The 26,586-nt window shown below is 34.8% G+C and overlaps 1 protein-coding gene across 9 annotated transcripts in view; it reads left to right on the plus strand.

The window, feature by feature from the left end:
* The window catches only part of USP38 (ubiquitin specific peptidase 38), an 86,089-nt gene that overhangs the window by 22,521 nt on the left and 36,982 nt on the right, over window positions 1–26,586 (plus strand). For all 9 annotated transcript variants that reach the window (XM_027766121.1, XM_027766109.1, XM_027766129.1 and 6 more), the window contains exons 7-10: window positions 2,379–2,472; window positions 5,270–5,376; window positions 7,949–9,305; window positions 15,107–16,774. In XM_027766121.1, the coding sequence (XP_027621922.1) occupies window positions 2,379–2,472; window positions 5,270–5,376; window positions 7,949–9,305; window positions 15,107–15,268 (1,720 nt within the window). In that variant the 3' untranslated portion in view covers window positions 15,269–16,774. The remainder of the gene's footprint in view (window positions 1–2,378; window positions 2,473–5,269; window positions 5,377–7,948; window positions 9,306–15,106; window positions 16,775–26,586) is intronic.

Here is a 26,586-nt window from a genome sequence, read left to right on the forward strand (position 1 = left end):
AGTTTAAATTTGAACCTTTTAAAATTTTTAACTGTAGAAATCAATGCATGCAAACGGAATGGAGTGGAATTATCTGCACATTGCTTCTTATAAATGGTTTAAATGTTAACATTTCTAAATTATAATTGTCTTTTTCGGAATGAAATTGCTTTAGTGCCTAAGAACTATTGAAATGTTAGCTTATATAAATTATACACCATTTGTATAATGCATTGAATTTAGAATGTCACTTTTTTTAATTACTCTAACTTGATATTTAATAGTATAACAGAGTAGACAAAAGAGTTTGTCATATAGTTCTTCTTTGCTGTCATCCCGTAAGACAGTGTATTTTTCTTAATCTGTGTGTCTTTTGAATAAGCGACTTGTATTTTTATTTGCTTTTAAGTAAATATTTTGCTGTTTATCAGATCAGTGACTTCTTTGTTGTTTAAGAAGTTTAAACCCTGCTTCGCAACTCAAGTTAATAGTTTCTAAACAAATGTGTAAGTAGAGATGTCTCTTCACCCTCATATGAATCAAGTCTATTTTCTTTTGCAACCAAATAGGAAATCAGAAGTTATTAGGTAGATACTATCTCTGAAGGTATAAAATAGTGGTAAATTTTTGCCAAAGGTAAAACCATGGTAGAATTTTTCTCTTCAGTACCAATGAAATACTCATGGAACTTGTGCAATAGGTTTAAAAATTGAGTTCCAAGCTTTTGTAAATTGTTAGGCCAGCCTAGAGGAGTCAAACTATGAGACGTAGAGTAGGCTTTATTTCATTTTTGACCCCAGATTGTAGTATCAGCACTAAGGTATTTTCTTGGTTTGTTTTTGTGTTTGGTTTGGTTTGTATGTATTTGGAATTTTTCTTTTTTAAAAAAAAATAACTTTATTGAATTTTATCTATCTTATTAATTAATTAATTTTAATATGTCCAGAGAGAGACAGAGTGAGAAGGAGAGAGAGAGAGAAAGTGAGAAAGCAAGCCACCAGGTCCAGGACTTGAATCACAGTCAACCTTGTGAGAGTCTAACGCCCTTCACCACACCACCTGTTGACCCTAGAATTTTTTGTTTGTTCTTTAAGAAAAGGTATGCTCTTAGAGGCTAGCAGGCAGCATGGTGGTTAAGGCAGTAGATTCCCACATTACTGACTGTGTTTCGAGTCCCAGACCTGGCAGCTTGAAAATCACACCAGGCACATATGTGCACGTGCCCAAAATCTCAGAAGGAAAAGGGATTACAGAGTGGCCATCCCCCTGGGAGGTAATTTCTCACTTTTTCTCTGTCTCTCTCCCGGGAGCACACATGCCCAAAGGCAAACACCTTTTAAAAAAGTAAGAAAGAAAGGGTACTCCCTTAAACACCAAGTAATACTAGGAATAAGACTGAAAGAATCTGTATCTCACCACCAGAGGTCTGCTCTAGCCATCTCGTATAATAGATGACCCAGAAAGTAAAACCCAAAGCATGTGTGTCTTTCTCTGTCTTATTATTACTGGCAAGAGCAATTTCAAGACAGATCTTATTGTACAGAGGTCAGGAATACTTTCTTGCAATAGAAAGGCAACGTATTTTATTTCTTAAGTAATACATGAGTTCTCCATCTTGATTTTAAAAAGTTAAATCTAGCGCCAGCTCTATGCCACAGCAGAAATAATATTCCTTTGCTACCTGTTTTCTTCTAGTGATGCGATTCAGATTTGTTAATGTTTTATTTATGAGTTTTCATTTTATATAGTCAAATCTGCCATTTTTCACTTATAGTATCTGGATTTTAGAAAACCTTCACTCTTTAAATTCCGACCTTTTAAATATTAAGTAGTTTTTTATTTTACATTTAGCTCATTATTCCTATGTAGCATTCATAATAATGTACAGTCTGATCTAACTCAATTTTTTTTCCAAAAGGATATCCAATTGTTCCTCTACTAGTTTTTAAGTAGTATATTTTTTCTCATATTGTTTAAGTACCACATTCCTTAAATCACTCTATGTTTTGCTGAAAACATAATTGTTAATTTCATGCAAATTTGAAGAATTTAAAAGTTGCTTGCTTAAGTCTTTAATTTTTAGCTTAACCTATTTGCTAATCAAGAGAATAGATATTCTATGTGACGACAACACAGAACAGCCAGACCATGTAGTGAGTGTTCATTTATTATCATTCTCCCCTTCTTCAGTGCATTGTAGGTGGGTTAACTTTGTTAAGTAAAAAGGGCACTAGGTAAGTAAAGCTTTACTTTGAGGGTAATAAATCAGGTAAGTAAAGTTTTACTTTGAGGATAATAAATTCTTGAACAAACTTCTTTTTAGCTTTTAAGAAATGCCTTTTTTAAAGTTCATGTGTGTGTATACATGTATGTATAAATCATATTTTATTCTCTTTCAGTTTCAGGAGACAAGTATTGTCTTTAAATCTAAATGGGTGCAATTCATTGATGAAAAAACTACAGCATCTGTTTGCCTTTTTGGCTCATACACAGGTGAGTATATATGTGGGTAGTATGTAATGGTAACTATTGATAATATTCTTTAACTTTTGACTCATATGCAGGTGAGTATATATGTGTGTAGTGTGTATATAACTTTATTGATAATATTCTTTAAATGTCACATTATACCATACCTTTCATATTTCACGTAGCCTGCCCAACATCACAGATTCGATCAGAAATGCTAAAGACGGGGCCAGGCAATGATGTTTCAAGGTTCTGTGTTCACATCCTAGACCTCATTGAGTGCACTGGGTACATTCACACACGCCTGCCCATGATCTAGACCAGCAAAGACTAAGGGTGGATCATGGCTTGGGAGTCCTATTGGATTTGCCCATCTCTGTGTATGTGTGTATGTCTTTCTCTGTCATGAAGGAAGTAAATAAATATTGCAAAAGTAAACCAAAAATGGTTTATTTTTTAAAAAAGTAATATTAAAGAAACACTGCCAAATATATCTAGACATGAAGATATGCCCTAAGTTTTTATTTTTCACCACATTTTCTATTTCTATAGTTGAATATTATGCTGACCCATTGTTTCAGAAGTTATTACAAGTAATTCTAATTTCCTACACAGTAAATAAACTCCTTGATAAAGATATCTTTTTGAGTGCATCTTGAATAGTTTAGAGACGCTAGAGTGATAGATTTGTATAATAATGAAAACCTAATACAGTTCTGTGGTGTTCAGATTTCTTTTTTCTTCCTTTTCTTCAGTATATACTCTTGAATTACGACTAGAGCTAGCTATAGTTCTGTTTATCTTTTAAATTTTGTGATCTTTTATGTTCACAAATTAATTCAAAAGATGAATTTATGCTAATAGCAAGACAGGTACATAGAGTAAATATTTATTCATTCAGTTTCACTTTTGAGAGATACTATTTATATGCAATTTGTCATGAGCATTCAAAGAGGAATCCTAAACTTACAGTTTAGGTTTTGAGCATATACATATGAATAGTAGGTATCATTTATACATAATATATATTACTATTATCTTCTGATTTTACTCTGATTGCCTTTGTTTCACAGAAATCAAAAAGAGTGGCAGTTGGGTCAGAAGAAAAGTTTGATTGAGAATTGATTGGATTGAGTTGGTGTGAATGCTTTGTTCTTTATCTACCAACCGAGAAACACCTTGAGTCTAACGTCTTAAGTGGGCAGGACCAAGACAGGATGGACAAACCAGATAAAAGTGATGGCCTATGTGCAGTAATACACTCAAAGAGATAATTTTATTGTTCTTTATCTGGAGAAAATATGTTCACAAATTAAATTTAATGTATCAGGACTAGCAGAAATATACATACATACATTCATGCACATATATATTATACATATTTTTATATAAATACATATATATATCTATGTATGTATGAACTTACTAAATCAGAACAGTTAGAAAAAAATCTTAAGAGTTTTCCCTGCTCCCAAGAACTAAAGAAATAAATTAACAAGAGAAAGCCTCATTAAAGTTCTGTCATAGTGAGATCCTCTCTGGTAGCAAATGGACAAAGATTGTTTTTAGCAGGTAGATCTCCCCCTGTAATTGAAAATGTTTTTTTTCCCTTATAATTAATAAAGCTGACATTTATTGAATATTTTAAGTTTTTCTATCCCCTGTGCCAATTATTTTTATCTTTTAATTTTCAAAATCAGTCTTATCAGGTGAAGAAATCAGGCTTAAGTTCTTGCTCACAGTTATGCAAACAAGTAACAGGAATGGGATACGAACTAAACATCTCTGAAACCCATGGTCAACCACTGTGCTAAATTTCCATCCTTCAAAATGTCATAAACATTTCTATTTTAGATCAAATTTTCTTTAGCTGAGGACTCCATTGTTATATAATTGAACCATCAGGAAGATTTCAGATTTTCAAGTTATAATCACCTTTTTTCAGATTCCCTGTCAGTTCGTTGTGGCAAAACTCAGGATTTGAACCTAGATTACTCCAGAGTTCATGATCAACCACTAGACTAAACAGCCTCTCTACTTAAACAAACAAACAAAAAAACAGCAAGATCCCTAACCAGTGTGCTCACTTTCTGCACATTTGTGACATGTGTATTCTCTCAAGGGAATTCTCACCTGAAGTAGGTATGCATGACTTTGTAGAATACTCCCCTTTACTTCATCCAAGATAAATATTTATGAACATATTGTTTTTACATTTGGTTTTTCAAAAAATTTTGAACTTGGGACCAGCAAATAGCATAGCACTTACATTGCTGGACTCCCACATGGCCAACTGCGATTCAAGTCCCAAACCCAGTGGGTTGAAAATGACGCCAGGCATGTGTGTTCACCCCGGAGGAGAATGAAGGAGAAGGGATTGCACCATGGCCATGCCCACCCCGCCTGCCACACCCCACGCCCCCCACGTTCTCCACCCCCGTGAGCACACACCCCCTAAGGGAAAAATCTCATTTAAAAAAAAAAAAAAGTTGTGGACTCAGACACATCATTATCAGAGAGATCTAAAAGCAGGAGCATAATATCAAGAGTTAGAGACCTGGGTTCTAATGTAATCCTTCTCTCTCCCATTGAGCTGTATGACACAGTCTTTCTAGATCTTAATTTTTCACAGAGTGAGAAGTTAGGAATAAAGATTACTTAAGTTTATACCAATTTTATCTGCCTCTAAGTTGCCCCATTGCCTAGTACTTTTTATAATAAAGGTTCAGTACAATTTAATTTTAAGTAATCTTTTTAAACATATATTTAAATTTTAGTTACTTAGTTCACTTCCTTTTATTTTCTCTACTGCTCTCAAAAGAGGGAAGCATATGCACCTCGGATATTCTTTGAGGCTTCCAGACCTCCGTGGTTTACTCCCAGATCACAGCAAGACTGTTCGGAATATCTCAGGTTTCTGCTAGACAGGTAAAACGTACTTTCAAATTTTTTATTTGAATTATCTTTTTATATGGGTTTACTTTTACTTAATATTGCTTTTCCCCTTGAAGATGTATTTGAAGTGTTAATCTTTAAAATATCCATGCATTTATTGTGTTTTCAAACTTTTTAACATGGCTTTTATTTTAGATTCTCTCACTTGATTTTTGAGGCTTTTTTAGACAGTGTCTTACCATGTCACAGTCTTCCTGCCTCAGCTTCCCAAGGAGCTGGCACAACGGGCATATATTGCTGTGTCTAGCTTTTAGCATGTGCTGAGAGTGATTTCTTACGTTAGACCCAGCTGTTCTCAAAGTGTGATACAAGGACTCCTGGAATTCCCAAAACACTTTCAGGTTTCTGTCAGGCCTTCTCTTTCCAACTATAGATCTGTATGAGGCCAAATTTTCTTCATATATACTACATTTAGGAAAATATATAATAATAGATAGAAGACAGAGCAGCTGTCCTTTATGAAACCAGATACTTAAATTGTTTGCAAAAATCTGAAATAGTCCCATTCTTCTCACTCATTTTTTTGGTTTTAAGAAATAGAGCTATTTTTATTCTGAATGTTATTTATAAGTGTTATTTGTAGTTTTATAAGTGTTATTTATATTTATTAACATGTAATAGGCTTATTATTTTTTAATGTTTTAATATTTTACTTTTAGTCTCAGTTTTCCAATATAGTAAATAAATGAGAGAGTCTGCAGAAAGCTCACAGAAAATGCGTATTATGAAAACATTATGCCCGTGCGTAATTGTATGGGTTTGGTATATTTTACTTTCTCTTTACCACTTAATTAATAAAATCTAATATTATCTCCCCATCTGTGCTCCCCTCTATTGTATGAAGACTAGTAAAGTCAGTTGGTCTTCATATGTGCAGTCTTCCTTCTGTTCAGCCAAGGATATATTATTAATAGTAGTTTGTAGTTTCTTGATGCAAGCGAGACTCTCTTGGACGCCAGGCAGATAGATATGTAAGACAGTTAAGGAACATATATGATAAACTGTAATGTTGTAAGTGCTGTAAAATAGCAGTATGAACAAAATACAATGACAGTATAGAGTAGTAATAGCCCCCCAATTTGTCTACATTCATTTAAATTTTAGTTACTTAGTTCACTTCCTTTTATTTTCTCTACTGCTCTCAAAAGAGGGAAGCATATGCACCTCGGATATTCTTTGAGGCTTCCAGACCTCCGTGGTTTACTCCCAGATCACAGCAAGACTGTTCGGAATATCTCAGGTTTCTGCTAGACAGGTAAAACGTACTTTCAAATTTTTTATTTGAATTATCTTTTTATATGGGTTTACTTTTACTTAATATTGCTTTTCCCCTTGAAGATGTATTTGAAGTGTTAATCTTTAAAATATCCATGCATTTATTGTGTTTTCAAACTTTTTAACATGGCTTTTATTTTAGATTCTCTCACTTGATTTTTGAGGCTTTTTTAGACAGTGTCTTACCATGTCACAGTCTTCCTGCCTCAGCTTCCCAAGGAGCTGGCACAACGGGCATATATTGCTGTGTCTAGCTTTTAGCATGTGCTGAGAGTGATTTCTTACGTTAGACCCAGCTGTTCTCAAAGTGTGATACAAGGACTCCTGGAATTCCCAAAACACTTTCAGGTTTCTGTCAGGCCTTCTCTTTCCAACTATAGATCTGTATGAGGCCAAATTTTCTTCATATATACTACATTTAGGAAAATATATAATAATAGATAGAAGACAGAGCAGCTGTCCTTTATGAAACCAGATACTTAAATTGTTTGCAAAAATCTGAAATAGTCCCATTCTTCTCACTCATTTTTTTGGTTTTAAGAAATAGAGCTATTTTTATTCTGAATGTTATTTATAAGTGTTATTTGTAGTTTTATAAGTGTTATTTATATTTATTAACATGTAATAGGCTTATTATTTTTTAATGTTTTAATATTTTACTTTTAGTCTCAGTTTTCCAATATAGTAAATAAATGAGAGAGTCTGCAGAAAGCTCACAGAAAATGCGTATTATGAAAACATTATGCCCGTGCGTAATTGTATGGGTTTGGTATATTTTACTTTCTCTTTACCACTTAATTAATAAAATCTAATATTATCTCCCCATCTGTGCTCCCCTCTATTGTATGAAGACTAGTAAAGTCAGTTGGTCTTCATATGTGCAGTCTTCCTTCTGTTCAGCCAAGGATATATTATTAATAGTAGTTTGTAGTTTCTTGATGCAAGCGAGACTCTCTTGGACGCCAGGCAGATAGATATGTAAGACAGTTAAGGAACATATATGATAAACTGTAATGTTGTAAGTGCTGTAAAATAGCAGTATGAACAAAATACAATGACAGTATAGAATAGTAATAGCCCCCCAATTTGTCTACATTCTTGAACAATTCAATATACTTCTTAATTAAATCAGGAAACATGAGATACTTTTTAAATTAGGTATTATATTTGATGAAAATATTTTGGCTATTAATAAACCATCAATGTTTTTAAATATAAATGACATCTAAACTTAAGTGAAGTTGCTATATAATGCTCTACTGTCCTGCAGGCTCCATGAAGAAGAAAAGATCTTGAAAGTTCAGTCCTCACACAAGCCTTCTGAAAACCTGGGGTGCAGTGAAACTTCTTTACAGGACATAGCCAGCAAGGCAGCTGTACCAACAGAGACCCCTTGCACAAGTGATGGTGAGAAGACTTTAATAGAAAAAATGTTTGGAGGAAAACTACGAACTCACATATGTTGTTTAAACTGCAGGAGTACCTCACAAAAAGTGGAAGCCTTTACAGATCTTTCACTTGCCTTTTGTCCTTCTTCTTCTGTGGAAAATTTGTCTTTCCAAGATCCATCATCATCACCCAGTATTCAAGATGGTCTAATGCAAGCCAGTATACTTGATCCTTCAGAAGAACCAATAGTTTATAATCCAGCAGCAGCTGCCTTTGTCTGTGACTCGGTTGTGAATGAGCAGACGATCACTAGTCCTTCTGATGAGTTTCACTTTACTGAAAACACTTCTGTCCCTACCGAACCTAACAAGATTCTTATTAATAAAGATGTACCTCAGAAGCCAGGAGGTGAAAACACACCTTCAGTAACTGACTTACTAAATTATTTTTTGGCTCCAGAGATTCTTACTGGTGACAACCAATATTATTGTGAAAACTGTGCCTCTCTGCAGAATGCTGAGAAAACTATGCAAATCACGGAGGAACCTGAATACCTTATTCTTACTCTCCTAAGATTTTCATATGATCAGAAGTATCATGTTAGAAGAAAAATTTTAGACAATATATCACTGCCACTAGTTTTGGAGTTGCCAGTTAAAAGAACTACCTTCTCTTCCTTGTCAGAAAGTTGGTCTGTAGATGTTGATTTCACTGATATTAGTGAGAACCTAGCTAAAAAATTAAAGTCTTCTGGGACTGAAGAAGTTTGCTGCCCAAAATTGGTGCCCTATTTATTAAGTTCTGTTGTCGTTCACTCTGGTGTATCCTCTGAAAGTGGGCATTACTACTCTTATGCCAGAAACATCACAGGTACAGAGTCTTCATACCAGATGTGCCACCAGTCTGAAACACTGGCATTAACATCCTCCCAGAGTCATTTACTAGGGGGAGAGAGTCCCAGTGCAATTATTGAGCAGGATTTGGAAAATAAGGAAATGTCAAAAGAATGGTTTTTATTTAATGACAGCAGAGTGACATTTACTTCATTTCAATCAGTCCAGAAAATTACCAGTAGGTTTCCAAAAGACACTGCTTATGTGCTTTTGTATAAAAAACAGAACAGTACTAATGGTTTAAGTGATGATAATCCATCCAGTGGACTCTGGGTAAATGGAGACCCACCTTTACAGAAAGAACTTATGGATGCTATAACAAAAGACAATAAACTATATTTACAGGTAAGTTGGAAATACAAACTTAATTCTTCATGGCAATATTAAATAGTTGATAAGTATTTAAGCGAGTGCCCTAATTTTGAAATTCCGTGTAACTTTAAAATCTCCATGGAATTCTGAAACTTGAGTCTAGATTTATATGAAGTGAACTCAACCTATATAATTAAGTCATCTTACTCTCTACATGTTAACAAATTATTTAAAATGGCAATTAGATACAATACAGAAGACCATATTTGCTTTTTAACTAAAAAGATTTGCTAATGATAAAATCATGTCATATGGAAATATAGAAAGTTTAATAAAATGGAAGTATCTTCCCTCTTTCCTTGAGTCTCATCCTCCAGAAGTAACTGGTATATTTGGTGGTTATTCCAACAAGACCTTTGTGTAAATATTTTAATGGCTATTTATTGGTACTCAAATGAATAAGATAAAGAACACTAAATAGTAGAATATATGTTTATATCTTAAAGAATTATTTACTTTATTTATTTATTATTATTATTTTTTAATTTGGACAGAGAGAAAGGGAAAGTGAGACAGCAAGCCACCATATCCAGGACTTGAACTATAATCACCCATGTGGGAGTCCAGCACCTTCATTACCATATCACCTGCTGGCCCAAAATACATATTTTAAAAGAGTATTTGTATTCTTTGAGGATCTGGACAATAAACCAAGGAGATAGATAATAGAATAATTAGTAAAGAAAAGCCATAGGGTAAACATTTCATATGAAATTAATGTATTTATAATATACTTTTTTTCAAGAGCAAGGGATTTCATTACTTTAAAGTTAATGAAGGCCTTGTAGAAAGTATATTTCTTTGGAACCTGCCAACTTGCTATCAACACAAAGGACCAGCAGTAAATTATATGTGAAATTGCAGGAAAGGAAACTCTAGGTATACTAATTACATATTCCAAGTGATTTTATGAGTTTAAATGAGTAAATTTGTAAAAAATGTTGTGTTTTGAAGTCACGGAACTCCTAAAAGGTACGTACAGAGTAAAGAGAAGAAATGGGCCACTAGAGTACTAAATATTTAGAGATTTTTTTAAAAACTGATTTACTACCAAAGGTTAACAGCCAATTAGACGACTTATGATCAAGATGATAAAAATATTAGGTTGTCAGGAAAGTCATGATGTATTTTTCTATGCAAAAATGGGTTATTTCCCTGATGACCCAACAGAATATACTTACCTATGTTCCTTGCTTGGTATCATACAAGCACTAGTTATTCATCATAATTCTTGAAGATTGGATATGGAATGAAGGGAAGAGAGTGAGGGTGAAATAAAATTATTTAATACAACATAGAGACAGTAAGGTCCTATTTGGAGGAGGGATACAGAGACAGAGCATTGACGGGACGGGGAGGTGTGGCGTTATCTGTTGAAGATATTTTGATCAACTGGACTGGGGAGAAATGTTCACATATTGAAATGTTCACTTCATAAGCTAAACAATGTCATTGAATGTATATAAAAAATAAATTAATTAAAAAAAAAGAGAGTAAGGTCTAGTGCAATCTTTGGGAGATATTCAAGAGATTATTATATATCATTGAAAAGATGAAAGATTTATCAAAGGAGAGATGTGGGTTTTCGAAGTTGAGAAACTGATTTCTGTGATTGGAATGCCACACACTTTTATAGAAACAATAGCTACTTATATTGCACCCTAACTCTAGATGACTTTACAGTTTAACCATCTTGTTTTTTACCCCATATTATCCAGATGATATGGTATCTGGGCATGAGAAACCATTCTCTTGATTATTGTTTTAAAGCTTTTATGTTACTGTAAAGAAAAGTGTTACATATTTTGTGAATTTAGCTTTTGAGTATTATGTGTTTGGTCTAAATTCTGTCATCCTAAGTCTCAGATTAACAAGTTATTTAATGCAAAAAAGATATTGCTTGATTTTCCAGTATCTACTTACCTATATTAATACTTCCATTATCAAAGTACTTCTTTAACACAAATTATAATAATAAACAACTGTTATTAATTAGGAATTTTAATATATTTTCAATTATTTTTAAGTACGATACTGTAATCAATAAAGGCTTTAATTGTGAGTTTTCTCATACCATTTTAATCAAATCATTCTAGTATTTTAAGTATGTGTTAAGAAAGTATATTGTTGGGACCAGAAGATGGCATAATGGTTAGTTACGTCACTGGACTTCCACGTGGTTGACAACAGTTTAAGTCCCAGACTCGGTGCTTAATACTCCCAGTACACTGGTCATGTGTGTGTGTGTGTGTGTGTGCCCAAAATTCTGAGAGCATAATAGAGAAAATGGGATTGTACCATGGCCACCCCCCCTGGGGGGTGATTTCTCACTTTCTGTCTCTCTGTCTTTCTGGTGAGCACATGTACCCTATAGCAAAAACTCTCTAAAAAAAAAAGAGAAAAAGAAAGACTACATTGTTTATTCCATTATAACAATGTATGTATTTTCATAATTGCCAGACAAGTTTTGAGATTTTGTATACAACAGTTTTCTTTTTTTTTAAAGAATTATTTTATTTAACTTTATTTATTATTATATCATTATTATTTTTCAGTTTGATCAGAGAGAGAGAGAGGAAGTGAGAAAGCAAGCCACCAGGTCCGAGACTTGAACCGTGGTCGGCCATGTGGGAGTCCAACACCTTTAACCACCACGCCACTTGCCGGCCCATATACAACAGTTTTCCACTATCATTTTTTAGTTTTGAACACATGGAGCAAGTATGTGTATGTTTTCCTTCATATGCCCGTTTTGTTTTTACACCCATTTTTGAGATTTAGTTCAAGATTTGTGCCCATTTCATAGCCAGTACTTCATGGCAATGAAACCACTACACAGCGCTAGACATAACCGGTACAGTAGCTAGAATATAACTTGAACTTTAAGATAATAGCATTATACCTGTTTATAGGACACTTATAAAAGCCTAATCAAATAGTGAAAGTAAGGACGTAGAGGGAAATTTTGAGTTTCTTTGCTCTATTTTTTTTTTTTTGGAGAGATTTTCACTGTAGGGTGCGTGCGCTCGCCAGACAGACAGAGAGAAACATAGAGACAGAAAGCGAGAAATCACCCCCCAGGGGGGGTGGTCACGCCGCAATCCCTTCTCCTCCATTCTCCTCTCAGGATCTTGGGCACGCACGCACACGCGCCCGGCGTGAGTTTTAAGCCACCGGGTCCGGGACACGAACCGCGGTCGACTACGTGGGAGTCCAGTGACATAGTCATTACGCTGACTGCTGGTTCCCGAGTTTCTTTGCTCTTGAGCAGTATTGCAGATGAATTTACAATTTTAGTACATACCCAGTTAACTCTTTTTTTAATACTTGATAATATTAGAAATTGACCTGATGATAATTTTAAGAACCTTTCCCCAGGATTCCATTTTTAAATTTTAAATGTAGCTACGACTAGATTTGAAAGTGTTGGAAAATGTTGCTCTTTTTACTATTGGCAAGATTTGTGGTTTTGCTTTGTTTTGTTTTTAGAGAGATTTTTGCTATAAGGTGCATGCCCCAGAGAGACAGAAAGTGAGAAATCACCACCCACCAGAGATGGTTACTCTGCAGTTCCTTCTCTTTCATTCTCCTCTTGGGATTTTGGGCATGCATGTACACGCACCCAGCATGAGTTTTACGCTGCAGGATCCAGTACTTGAGCCATGGTCAACTACATGGGAGTTCAGCAGCGTAGACAATATATCATCTGCTGGTCCCAAGATTTGTGGGTTTGGAAAATCCAGGCCACAAAAATACAATGTGGCAAATCATTTTCTACTCTGTGGATCATAACTGACACTCAAAAAAATAATATAAATTGTGGTCTTAAAATTTTTCTGTTTCTTTCTCTTCATTCCAACTTCTGTTAGGAAGATCTGTATTGTTTAGTGTCTGAATTACAAAAACTGTACCTTTAATTTGGATCTAGTGAGAGAAAGGTAGTTTAAGTACCACCCCTGTCGCGTCATGAAGATTCCCACCTCATCTGTCTTGAACTACAGGCAAAGGTTTCTATTTGCTCTTCCTTGGTTTTTGCCCTTTGTTTCTTTGGAGGAGGTGGTAGTTTAATTTCTTAATTATTTTTCATTATGTACCAGAAGAGTATATATGTGCAGTTTAAAGAGAAATTTAAAAAACAGTGTTTTACTTGAATCTAAATATACTTGAAGTATTTGCCCCAAAGCATGAGTAACCCCTTTCCGTACACCTACAGTCTACTACAATAAGAATTAATTTTAATATTGATATAAACTTGTAGTATAAATGGTATACAGTATGAAAATTATAATTTTTACATAGGGCACAGTGTCATCTATATTAAAAGAAGTAAGATTAAAAACTAATTTCTTTCTACTTCGATCCATTGTTTAAGCTTCCTTTGGAAAACAGAATATCAAACTTTTTCCCCTTCCATCAGTGATATATTTATATAATAAAACAAAAATTAAAAAATAAATTCTTTCTTTGGATGATCTAAGTCTTGACATATAGTATAGGTTTCATGAGTGTCAAGCAATGCAGTTATTAATTTTGTATTTTATGTATCCTTCAGCATAGCTTCTGGGGAGTCACTATAATAAATGTAGGCAAAATTCACTGTATCTTTTCAGAGATACATGAATGCCACCTTATACATACTCCTTTCAGCCATAAAAATACCTGATTCTCGGTCACTTTGTGTATCTGGAGTCATACAGCCATTGCTATCCACTACTCACAAGTAAGGTGTCATAATGTAAGGGAAAGATATCAGGATATGCCTGACTCTCTTCCGTGTGAATACTTGAGCATCTGAATAGTTAACTAAAACAATTTAACAGGAGATTATTAAATAATATTGCCTTATCAGGTAAAACCAAGTCTCTTAAAGTTGAGAAATTATACTTTTTGTTTTTCCTGTGAACTGTATTAGAAAGTCCTTCAGGATCCTTATGCTAGGAACTTAAAAGCTATGTTGTTACCAGTGGCTTTTAGACCTTCCTGTCCTCAAGCTCCATTTGAAAGCTATAGACCCTCTCTCAGAAAAAGAGGCACATGCCAGTATATTTACAGCTTGCCAAATGAACATGCCATTATTGATTCACATTTGCTCCCTTTGAATCTGAGCTCCTAATAGTGTTCTGGCACGTAGATGAATGTAACTGATTCCTGATAAAACTGCTAACAATATGATAGGGGAAAAGTACTGCTATAAAGACAGAAGGCTTCACTTATCAGTGTTTTCTGAGTTCTGACTTCCTATGTATTGAGAAATAATTGGGTAGAAAAATATTCAGGCTTTTATACTTGCTTATACCTTTTTCTGTAATTACCCTCCTTCCAAAATAGCCCCAGTTGGAAGAGAGTAGATAATCCATTGTGAGAACCTTTGATTTCTACACTGTATATATTAGAAAAGAAATCCATTTCTGTGTATATTAAAGAGTGATATAGAGGCTGTAATCATTTTTGTGGAGAAATTTTATGACTTAGGGGCTTCAGTTTCCTCTCTTATAAAGTGAGGTAATGAAACAGAATGGCTTTTAGGAGCTGTCATCCTGTGGTGTTAAATCAGGATTGTACTCTGCCTTGTTTGCTCCATGGCAATCATGTAGGATTTGGTAAGGATTGAGACAGTACTTTTAAAGTTACTGAGATGTGAAGGATACTTACTGAGAATTAACACAGTTTTTAAATATTTGTATAGGTTATCATGTACCCATTCATTGTATTTAAGCATTTTAACTGCATAATTTTTATTTTATGGGTTTTTTTTTTTTTTTTTTTAATTCTAGGAACAAGAGTTGAATGCTCGAGCCCGGGCCCTACAAGCTGCATCTGCTTCCTGTTCATTTCGGCCCAATGGATTTGACGACAATGACCCACCAGGAAGCTGTGGACCAACTGGTGGAGGAGGCGGAGGAGGATTTAATACAGTTGGCAGACTCGTATTCTGATCCTGAGAGAGTCCAAAATGCACTGGTCACCAAGCATTCAATACTATGACTGTTAAAATGGCAGATAGTAACAAATATCATCTATCTTTAATTTTTCTTTTCATTAGACCCTTATACTTTAAGAAAACACACTCAGTGCTTTATTTTATTTTCTTGACAATACATTTTTTTAACAAAATGCATCATGGGAAAAAAATCTACCTCTTTAAAATCCATTTGTTTTTATGGTTAGATGTGCTTAACCAAAAATGTTCAAAGGAAAATATGTACCTGGTCCCTAATTAAGCTACATTAAATTTGGTAGAATCATTTAAATGGTTTATCTTCAGTTCTACTGAACGAAAAAATAATTCATTTAGCATCTTTTATAAAAACATTGATTAAAGAGGTGAGGGAAATATTGTTTTAAAAAGAAAATTCTTTATTTCATATATAGTTATCCCATTATTAAATTCAATTTTTTGAAAATAGTGGAGATGATAGTCTCCAATGAAGGCAATAACAAAATTTATCAAGCTATAGTATTTTTCAGGTTTTTGTTTAGTGCTACCCTTCAGCATCCCTGAATCTGCATTTCAAGTACAAATGTTTTTAAAAAGGATTATTTATACATACGTGCTGAATTGATTTTAAGAAAGGTGCATGATCCTGTAGGAGCAACATTTTTACCTAAAACTTGCTAACTTTGTAGTATTTCTAATTGTCAAGAATTTTAAAATTCTACTTCAGGGAGTATATCTTCTGTGTGTTTTGAGGGAGGTGAATTCTGTATGTGCCTTGCAGTACTGTAATTCAAAAATTGGAATCTTTGGCTGCAGAAAAGTTTTTTAAAAAATGTAATGTTAGAAGTAGTTTTCGTGCTAATATTAAAATTCTAACTTTTTGAAAGGTCTTAGATTTTCCAAAAGTAAAATCTGATGGTTCTAAATCAATTAAGTGTAATAGCTCATTTTTAACTCTTAGAAGAATTCAGAGAAAATGAACATAGTTAATTTAAAAAACAATCGATTTTGTTACTTAATTCTCAGATAATTAAACATTGATCCCATAGTGGTAGTTGTTCATTTGAGTTTTTGTTTGTCTATCAGATGTTTTGCCCAGTTGTTTCTATTTCATAGTTTCAGATAAAGTATTAAAATGCCAAACCCTACCATCCCATATTTTCTTTTGCCAGGAAACTGGAAACTTGTCAGTTTTCCTAAATCTTGATTATACAGTATGCAAGAATCATCCCAGTTGTCTCCCTTCCTAGAGATTCTAACGTATCCTTGGTTATGCATTGTTGTGAAGGTTGGTCTCATATTTATTTTGAAAACATCCTAAGGAAAGAATGTTCTTTGGTGATTAGGTTTTTATCTTTTTCCCAAGCTTTTATAGCAGTGGTTAAAACCAGAACTCCTCGTCTTCATTCCACTACCTCACACTCCTAACCTGTTTCTAGTCACAAAGAAGATTAGGAAAACAGATTGGATTACAAACTGGAAAGTCTTTGCAGAATTAATCAAGGTAATCTCATTACCTATAAGTGAATAATTTTTATCTTGCTTTCCCCTTGTCTCAATAGTGAATTTTGTAGGCTACTCATATGTTCAGTTATCCACTGACTAGATAGTTGTTTATAGTCAGATTATATCAGTCACAACATTTACTAAAATTGATAGTTATTTAATATTATGATTGATTAATATGGGTGAACATCTAGGAATTTTCATGAAGGCAGTTAGATCTTCACAGTTTTGTCTGTGAATACCAAGTCTTTTAAAAATTTTCTGTGTTATGATAACATATACCAAATTTTCAAAATGATTAAAAAATTAAAAAGGTGGTATTTGTGGCCAGCAAGTGGTGTGGTGGTTAAGGTGCTGGACTCCCATATGGCCAACCAGGGTTGACATCCTGGGCCTGGATGCTTGAAAATCATGCTGGGCATATGTGCCCAAAATCCCAGGGGGAGAATGAAGAAGGAATTACCCCGCATGTGGCGGGGTAATTTTGCACTTTCCCACCTCTCTCTCTCTCTCTCTCCCCCCCCCTCCAGTGAGGCACATGCCCTATAGCAAAAACTTTAAAAAAAAAAAAAAAAAAAACAGAAACAGAAAAAAAGGATGAAATTCTAGCTATATAGGACTGATACTATTCAAATTATGACTTGATACCAATACCAAAAACAATGAATGGTGTGGACTTCCTTTTAAGTCTAAAAATATAGTCACGTTAGGATCAGTTCCATGGGGCAGCAATAATGTTCTGCTTCAGAGAAACCAGACTGCATGGCAGCTGCAGCTGGAATCTGCATCCCAGACAGCCTGAAACACACCAGGCATCCATGCAAGTGCCCAAGATTGGATGGGCCAAAGAGGAAAGGGGTCACAGCGTGACCAGACTGGACAGTGTTCATTTCTGTCTCTCTTGCTTATTCTCTCTTGTGTGCACAATCATGAATAAAGAAACAAAATTTCAATGTATAGTAACTTTAGTTATTTGTCAAATTTAACACATTCAGGACCAGGATAATCAGAATCTTCATTCAGAAACTATCCAGCTGAGCTCTGATCCTAGCAAGATCCATGTTAGTTTTCAGATGTATTTGCCATATCAGGTCTCTTCTCCGTATTCCTAACCCTGTACTTTCCCTGCATTTTGCAGATGTTATGAGGTCTGACTTTGAAGGCTGACTAGAGTACTAGTATTCTCTCTCTTTGTTGCTCTGTGGCCAAACTAAAAAAAATAATGATGATGATGAATACAATTAAATAAAATAATTCTTAAAAATAAAAAACAGCATTAGGCTTCACTATTAACAAATATTGAAAACTTTCAAAGATGCTAAGGGACACAGTGAGAAAAGTGGGATTTTTTTTGAGAGAGATACAAAGAAGAAAATGCTGTATCTGTTGCATGATCATGCGAGCCCTTGTAACTGGTCCACTTGGCAGGGATGACTACACTGCAGTTCCTTTTCCATTCTCCTCGGAATTTTGGACACACACACACACACATACAGCATGATTTTCAAGCTGCCACGTCTAGAACTTAAATTACATAGTTAGCCATGTGAGCTTCAGCACCTTAACCTCCATATTGACTGTTGTACCTAAAGCTGTCTTCTTATAAGGGATTTGGAGGCTTATGGTATGTTCAGCACATTTGAAGAATAATATTTATATAGTCTGTGATTATTAGAAATCACCATTTTGATGTTTCTGGTTAACTCTCAGTGTATCTCTTTATGTGATTTTGAACTTCACATAATACATTCTATACAAACAGCACATTAAAGAAAAATTCATTTATATATAGTTTATTTTCCTGTAAGAATGTTATACTTTACATATCCTTTTTGTCTGATTCGTTTCTAATGAGTTTAGAATTCTAAAACTACATATTCCTGAAATAGAGAAGGAAAAGTTTTTACAAAAATGCATTAGGAAATGTTCATTGCTATTAATAAGTAGCATCACCTGGAGGAGAAAAGTTAAATCTTGGATAATGTGATGCTGTAACTAAGGTTAAAGTATAGCAGCAAAATATATAAATATAACAATGAAACTTTAAAAATATGTGTGTGTGTGTGTACACATATATTTTAAACCTTTATACTTATAAAATATAAGCTATTCCATATCTGTATTCTTAAGCATTTCCCAAGCTGTCATATAACACTTCAGTGTTAGCCTTATTTTGTTTTACTTAGTTAATTTTCTTCCAGTTCTTTTTTGGAAGTAATTGACCTCAAAAGGGAAATTTTAAAAATAAGCATTCAGAGTAAACAGTGTTTTAAAAATAAAATTAGCTTTAAAACTGCAACTTTCCCATGTAAAAAGAAATTGCTATAGATGTAATTTTTAAAGAAATGCAATCAAAATATTTTTTATAAAATAAATAATCTTGGTTGCACAAATTCAATGACTGTTATATAAAACCTTTAGCCCCAATGTTATATAACTGGTGTGGATTTTAACATTAAAAATAGAATCTAAGTCAGCCAAGTGTATTGCCAGCTCTCGCCAGTGTCTGTTAAGGCCTGCAGTTGTTTTTCTCTTAATAGATCTCCTGTTTTCATGTTTTGTTTTGTGATACACACACACACACACACACACACACACACACACACACACACACCCTTATCTTGATTTCAGAGGATAAAGGTTAAACTTACCCGACTAGATCAACAGTTTTCAACCTTGCATTCATACAATTACTTAAAGAGCTTTTAAGAAATAATACTATACACAAGCCTCATCCTAGATCGCTTAAATGATGTAGGAACCAGAAATCAACATTTTTTGAAGTTCCTAGTGTGATTTTTAATGTGCATTCTGGCTTGAGAACTTTTGGGCTAGAAAAATAACTTTTTCCTAGGGCTTTTATCCAAGTGGGCTTATACCCATACCCTCCCTCACCCCTTTTTGGATAAAAAACGTAAAGACTAAAATTAAAGAGTTTGCATCATGCAGCTAGTAAGAATCAGAACTGAGATTTTAGCCTAAGTCTTTAGAATTAGAGTTCAGTGCTCTATTAGGGGAAAATGAGCTACAGACTTGAGCAAATTACATATTAATAAAGACCTACAATAAATTTTATGAGATAAAATTTCTACATTCTGTTTTATTTATTGTTTTGCACTTCAAACTGATTCCTTTTATTAAATTTTTTTTAAAGTGAGATCTACATTATTTTAATCATATGTGGTCATCAAAGGGTTGAAAAACATGGTTCCTAGCAAATGCATTTGCTACACCTGTCTGCAGTTTCTTCTTGCTTTACTAACCTCATCTTTTCCATCCTTGCCTTTCCATTCTTCCTCCATCGTATTGGTTCTTGCATCAGTTTTACTCAGGTTTATGTACTTGCCATCACTACGCCTTTGTATGTGCAGGTCTCAATATAGCTTATCGTTCCCCTGATGGCCTCTTTCTCCTCCCAGCTTTCAGTTGACTAATTCCTGCTCACTTTTCAGTGTGCTAAAGTCTTCATGCCAACCTCCTGAACTACTTTTATCCTGGGTTGTGTTTTATACTTCTCTTTGAAAAGGCCATGACTTAGTAGTGGAGCTGAATTAGCCCTTAAGTAAAGTCTAATTTTTACACCCAACAAAAATTAAAAGCAAGCCTTGAAAGGTTCAAATGCATCTGTGAGTTATTTAACTCCATACAGAAAACAGTCTAACACTCCCTAAAGTAATGCAATAAACTCAGAACTTATGAAACTGAAATTCACAGTATTCAGCAACTGATCAAAAATTATCAGGTACTGGGAACCAGCAGTTAGCGTAATGGCTATGTCGCTGGACTCCCACGTAGTCGACCGCGGTTCGTGTCCTGGACCCGGTGGCTTAAAACTCACGCCGGGCACGTGTGCGTGCGTGCCCAAGATCCTGAGAGGAGAATGGAGGAGAAGGGATTGCGGCGTGACCATCCCCCCTGGGGGGTGATTTCTCGCTTTCTGTCTCTATGTCTCTCTCTGTCTGGCGAGCGCACGCGCCCTACAGTGAAAATCTCTCCAAAAAAAAAAAAATTTATCAGGTACTCAAAGGAGAAAAATATAACTCATATACAGGAGAAAAACTAATCAATAGAAACAGATCCAGAAAATTAGGAAGATGAAGGAATGTACAAACTAGGATCTTAAAAGGAATATACAGTAAAACATGAACACAACGAAGAGAAGTAGAAGATCCAGGAATTCAGCAAACCCCAGCAAAATAAACAACCAACCATACCAAGGCACATCATAACCAAATTATTTAAGGACAGTGATAAAGAGAAACTCTTAAAAGCAACTGAGAAAATGAACATAACAACTTGTAGAACTGAGGTTGGCAAACTGTAGCCCTTAGGCCAAATCTCTTATGTCTCTTCTTTTTTTTTAATAAAGTTTTATTAGAACTCTGCCATTTCTGTTTGCTTACATATCACCGATGACTGTTTTCACACTACAGTGGCAAAGTCAAGTAGTTATGATCAACACCACATAACCTACAAAACCTAAAATGTTTTACTAGAGAACAAAATAGGAAAAGTGTGTGACATAGGGAAAAAAAGTCATTAAAATATGCAAGTTAGAAAATAGTGGAATAACATCTAAAAGGTGTTGGAAGAAAGACAAGAAAAAATAGTGAATATCCACTGTAAGTGAAAATCTTATTGAAAGTGAAGGTGAGATATTTTCAGATAAGCTGAATTTTTCCTTGAGTGCTCACACTATGAGATAATGTTGAAATTTTTCAGACTGAAGGAAGATGACACCAGATGGAAACAAATGAAAGAACAGTGTCCTGAAAATGAATTTGGCATGATAGGCTCAATTTATAGGATATGCAGGAAAGGAGGGACAGCTTTGGAAAACTCCAGACTCACACTGTGCCCAAGAACAGCAATTTGGACCTGCCACAGTCATCAGGCATCAAGCACACACCATAGGGCAGACAAAAATATTCCCTTCCAGGAAAAGAAGTACGGACCAAAGCAGGGATGTGGGCCAGCCACCTGTTTATCTGTGTGGGATATCCAAAATAATTAATGTAAGAATGTTTAACTTACATATGAACTTTTAGAATAAGTGAGTTTAGCAAGTTCTCCAAATATAAAGTCAATATACAAAACATAAGTGTATATCTATACACCAGGAACAAGTACAAAAATATAACATTTTAAAATCATTTCAATAATAAAAATTAGTTTTCTAGAAATAAACCTAGAAATTCAATACAATATTTTTAAAATCAAAGATGCACAAGATTTCAACACAAGCCACAAAATGTTATATTAAAGAAGATACAAGTAAATTATGCCTTAGAATACTCAGTATTATAAATACCTGTTCAGTCTTCAAGCTGATCTATAGGATTTATGCAATCCCAGTCTTGTAATTATTTCTTGTATGAATTGAGAAGGTAAATTCTAAAACAAACAGAAAAAATTTTTAAATAACCAAGACTCTTGGAAATAACAAACAAGATAGATGATGACTTACTTTATCTATGAACTACAGGATAACAAGACTTTTATAAAAACTAAAGTAAGTAAGACAGGATGGACTTATTGTGCTCAGAAAAGAGAATTCAGAAAGAGATCCCTACACATGACTTATGACAAAAATAAGGTGACCATTCATCTCAGTCTTTTTGAGACTCAGACTGTTCCCAAGACACAAAACTTTCAAACATGAAGCTGGGAAATGTCCCAGGCAAATTACGACAAGTTTGTCATTCCTTATAAAGTGGTACTTCAGAGCAGTGTGGGAAGGATGATCTTTTCATAAATTACAATGGGGCAACTGGATAATCATCGAAAGGAAAAGCTTAGCCCTCACCTCACACTATTTACAAAATTGTATTTCAGGTGTGACTGTAGATCAAAACTGAAAAGCAAAATAAAACTTCTAAAAGATTACTAGCAAAATATCTTCAAAACCTAAGAGTAAGGAAAGATTTAGCAAACAGGCCCAAAAAAACCTTGGTCATGAAAGATATCAATGATGAAATAAATTATTAAAATAATATCCTCTGTTCATCAAAGAGCTTTAAGAACGAAAAACAAAGCAACAATGGAAAACATATAGTTCATATATAAAGACCACAAATCAGTAAAAGAAAGACAGACAATGCCTAGAAAAATGAGCAGAAGTTGGGACCAGCAGGCAGTGTGGTGGTTAAGGCACTGGACACTCACACATGGCTGACCATGGTTCAAGTCCCGGACCTGGTGGCTTTCTCTCTCTCTCTCTCTCTCTCTCTCTCTCTCTCTCTCTCTTTGTGTGTGTGTGTATGTGTCTGATCAATTTTAAAAATGAATGAATAAAATTAATTAAATTTTTTTTTAAATGAGCAAAAGACTTGAGCAGGCACTTTAAAAGACAAATTTCTAATAAACATTTTATGTGAAATATACTGAACCTTATCAAAAATGCAAAAAAAAAAAACACAGTATAACATTAAATATTCATAGAATGAGGCAACGTAGAAAGATTGATAATATCAAATATTGGTGAGTAAACTCATACACCACTCATAGAGATGTAAATTGATTAAAAAAAAAACTACTTTGGGAAATAGGCAGTATCTTCTAAATATGCATATTGTATTATCCAGTAACTCTGCTAGCCATCAGTGCTGCAGAAACATGTGCACAAAAACACATTTGTGAATATTCAAAGCAGTTTTAGGCTAAAACTGCAAACAACCAAAATGTCCATGAAGAGTACAATGAACAAATAAATTGTGGGTATTTATATACTAAATTGGTATATAGCAGTGAAAATGGATGAACTCTAGATACACAGTACAACATTGGATGAACTCCACAAGCATAATACTAAGGAAAACAAACCAGACACAAAGGAATGCACACTCTTGATTCCATTTATATAAAACAGGCAAAGCTAATTTATGGTAGTAGAAGTAAGGATATTGTTACCTTGGAAGGAGAAGGAAAGGGGAAGACACCAAAAGGGATCGTGAATGGGGGTACTTAGTGTTCTTATTGTTTTACTTGGTTGGTTGTTTACTAAGTTCTGTTCACTTTGTAAGACATCAGAGTGTTTACTTACAATGGACTTTTCTGTTTGTCTTTTATACTTAAAAAAACAAAGTTGAAATTTTAACTGGCAGCTCTTTGGAGACTGGCTTCACACAGAGTGTAAGATTAGGAATAGGAACAAGGTTAAGAAGCAATAGCAAGAGCCCCAGTGATGGATAATAAGCCTAAACTAAGTTCCAGAAACTTGAATAAAGATGAAAATGAATTGTTTGTCAATTTCTAAATTGAGTTTCCATTTTTTAATTTAAATTAAAATGTCCCTTCCCCAGGTGCATTAGCTACATTTTAAGTGGTCAATAGTCCCAGGTGGCCCATGGCTACCACAATGGGTAGTACCACCCCAGATAGTGGTGATAAACTACATTCCGTCATTTTCCACCACCTTCCCATCCTGTCCATTATCTGGGTACCCATTAAAAATTAAATATATGTATTCTCTAATGACAAAAATAAACACACTTAAAAAAGAAAATCTGAGAACCTATCTTCCTGTAGATTTCTGCCTCAATTCTATTTAGAAAATAGACCACAGACGATTTTTGAAAGAGGACTTTATGACCATGTTTTATGGCTTCCCCATGATGAAAGCAACAAACCAGTAAACTTATTTTTTAATGCTGCTGCTGCTGACCACTTATTACGCAGACTAGCCATGGCTATATGAAAGGACATAATTCATAACATTTGCTTGACCCTATCTTCTTTTTTACTTTATTTTTATTTCTTGGGTCTTTGGTTATACTCTGCCTTCCACTTCTTAGCACTGATTCTAGTTTCTTAAAGCAGACAATAACAGAGGTGAATATTGTTCAGGATGTCTGTCTTGTGGTTTATGTGGTCTTGATACCAAAATCACAACATTCCAGTACACAAGCACTAGTACTGCTGCCATGTTGTTTCTCCAGAACGACCTAGACATGACTAAATCCAAGACACATGTTTAGAAATACTATCTGGACTGGATTTTTGACAGCTTATATTTCTAAAGAACGTCCTAATTTTCAGGTGTGAAAATAGGCTTGACCTTAATTTGGTTCAGTCTGGAGCAATTTGTTCTCAAACCATGGTCCAGAGTTAATGAGGAAAATATTGAAATCTAGGCTCAGAACATGGAAAAGTAATTTGCTTTTGAAGTTGAAGGCACACCACTGTAGGTCTCTGCTAAATAATGTTTTACCTTGGATCATTTCCACCCTCTTGGCTTTCAGTAATAGCAGAAGCAATTGCATAAGCAGATTAGCCAATAGCCAGACACAAGTTGATTACTTCCCTCACTCTTGGCTAATGTGAACACACAAGCAAGAAGATGATGATGATGATGATGATAATAATAATAATAAACTTGCCTCTCACCATTACCCACCCCTGAATCCTGGCAAAATAGTAATAGAGAAAACATTCCAAGCTAAACTTAAAATTGGCTTTAGGAAATGATTGCCCAGAATATTCTATTTTGTCTTCGACAAGGATAATCACTGCCAATATAAACAGGTCAGCAATTGTCTGGAACAGTTACTGAATTTTTCACTTTTCCTTGTTGGGACATCGTGATTGGGCCATCATGGTTAGGCACGTGTAAGTACATAAAGGGTACGTTTATATTAAAGTCTAGAGACAAAATAAGATGACCTGTCACCTGACAAAGAAATTTTCTTCCCAGATTTTCTAGTAAGTCAATAAATGCCTTAAATAATGCATATCTCCATTTTCCAAGTGACCCAGTGTCAGTTATAACGCTAAGTGCAGTAGAGACTTGATTTTGAGGAATGATAATGAATAACTTTTTTTTTAAAGGATCTTCTTAAAAAGTATGTATACCCATAGTAGGCAAGATTTCAGTGATAACCCCAAAGACTTATGTTAGTCACTGACTTGTTCTCCCTGTAGAAGTTTGTCAGCTACCAACAGGGAGCCACATGATTAATGAGTGCACTTGAGCATTACTCTAACCTCTGTTTCCTGCCACCTCTCAATCATCTTTAGGAAAGCTTTTATTTAAAAAATAAAATCCCCTGAGTCAGCCTCATACCTAGTGTTTAAGGGAGCCAGATCCCACATGGCCTATCATGATTCCAACCTGACCCCAGCAGCTTGAGGAAGACACCAGACCCAAGTGCACACACACCCCAAATCCTAACAGGGTAAAAAATGGAGAAAAAGGGATTGTAGAGTCACCATGCCCCACTGCAGGAAGTGCTTTCTCCCACTCTCTGTCTCTGTCCTCTGGCAAGTACATGTGCCCTCTGGCAACTAAAGAAAAAAAAACAAAAGGAGGTTGAGCCCTTCTGTGAGCTTTTGAGTGAAAAATAAGTTTTCAGGTTATGAACCTATCTTGAGAGTTCTATCTCCATAGTCTTTTCCAAACCTTTTTGGTCAGTGACTCCAATACCCATCCAATGTTGTCTCTAACATCAGCTACTGGTGCATTTACTGACTTCCTAGCAAAGTGCACCAGATATGCTGCTCAAAATTCTGTCTGATGGATCTGTTTTCTTTTCCATTTTCCTTTAAAGCCACCATGAGATTAATACCATATAGGTAAGACGATGGGGTCCTTCAACAAAATTAAAGCTATCAGGAATTCATCAGGATGAAGTGGGACAGAACATCCTAGTGTATGTATTCTGTGCCTCTATGACAGTTAGAAAAGGTACCCTCAGGGCCAGCAGTTGGTGTGGTTAAGGTTGCTGAACTCCCACATGGCCAACAGTGGTTCGAGACCCGGACCTGGCAGCTTTCTCTCTCTCCCTCTCTCCCCCCTCCCCCTCTCCCCCTCTC

The sequence above is a fragment of the Tupaia chinensis genome, unplaced genomic scaffold (genome assembly GCF_000334495.1).
Source record: "Tupaia chinensis unplaced genomic scaffold, TupChi_1.0 Scaffold000064_1, whole genome shotgun sequence".
NCBI classification, from domain to species: domain Eukaryota; kingdom Metazoa; phylum Chordata; class Mammalia; order Scandentia; family Tupaiidae; genus Tupaia; species Tupaia belangeri.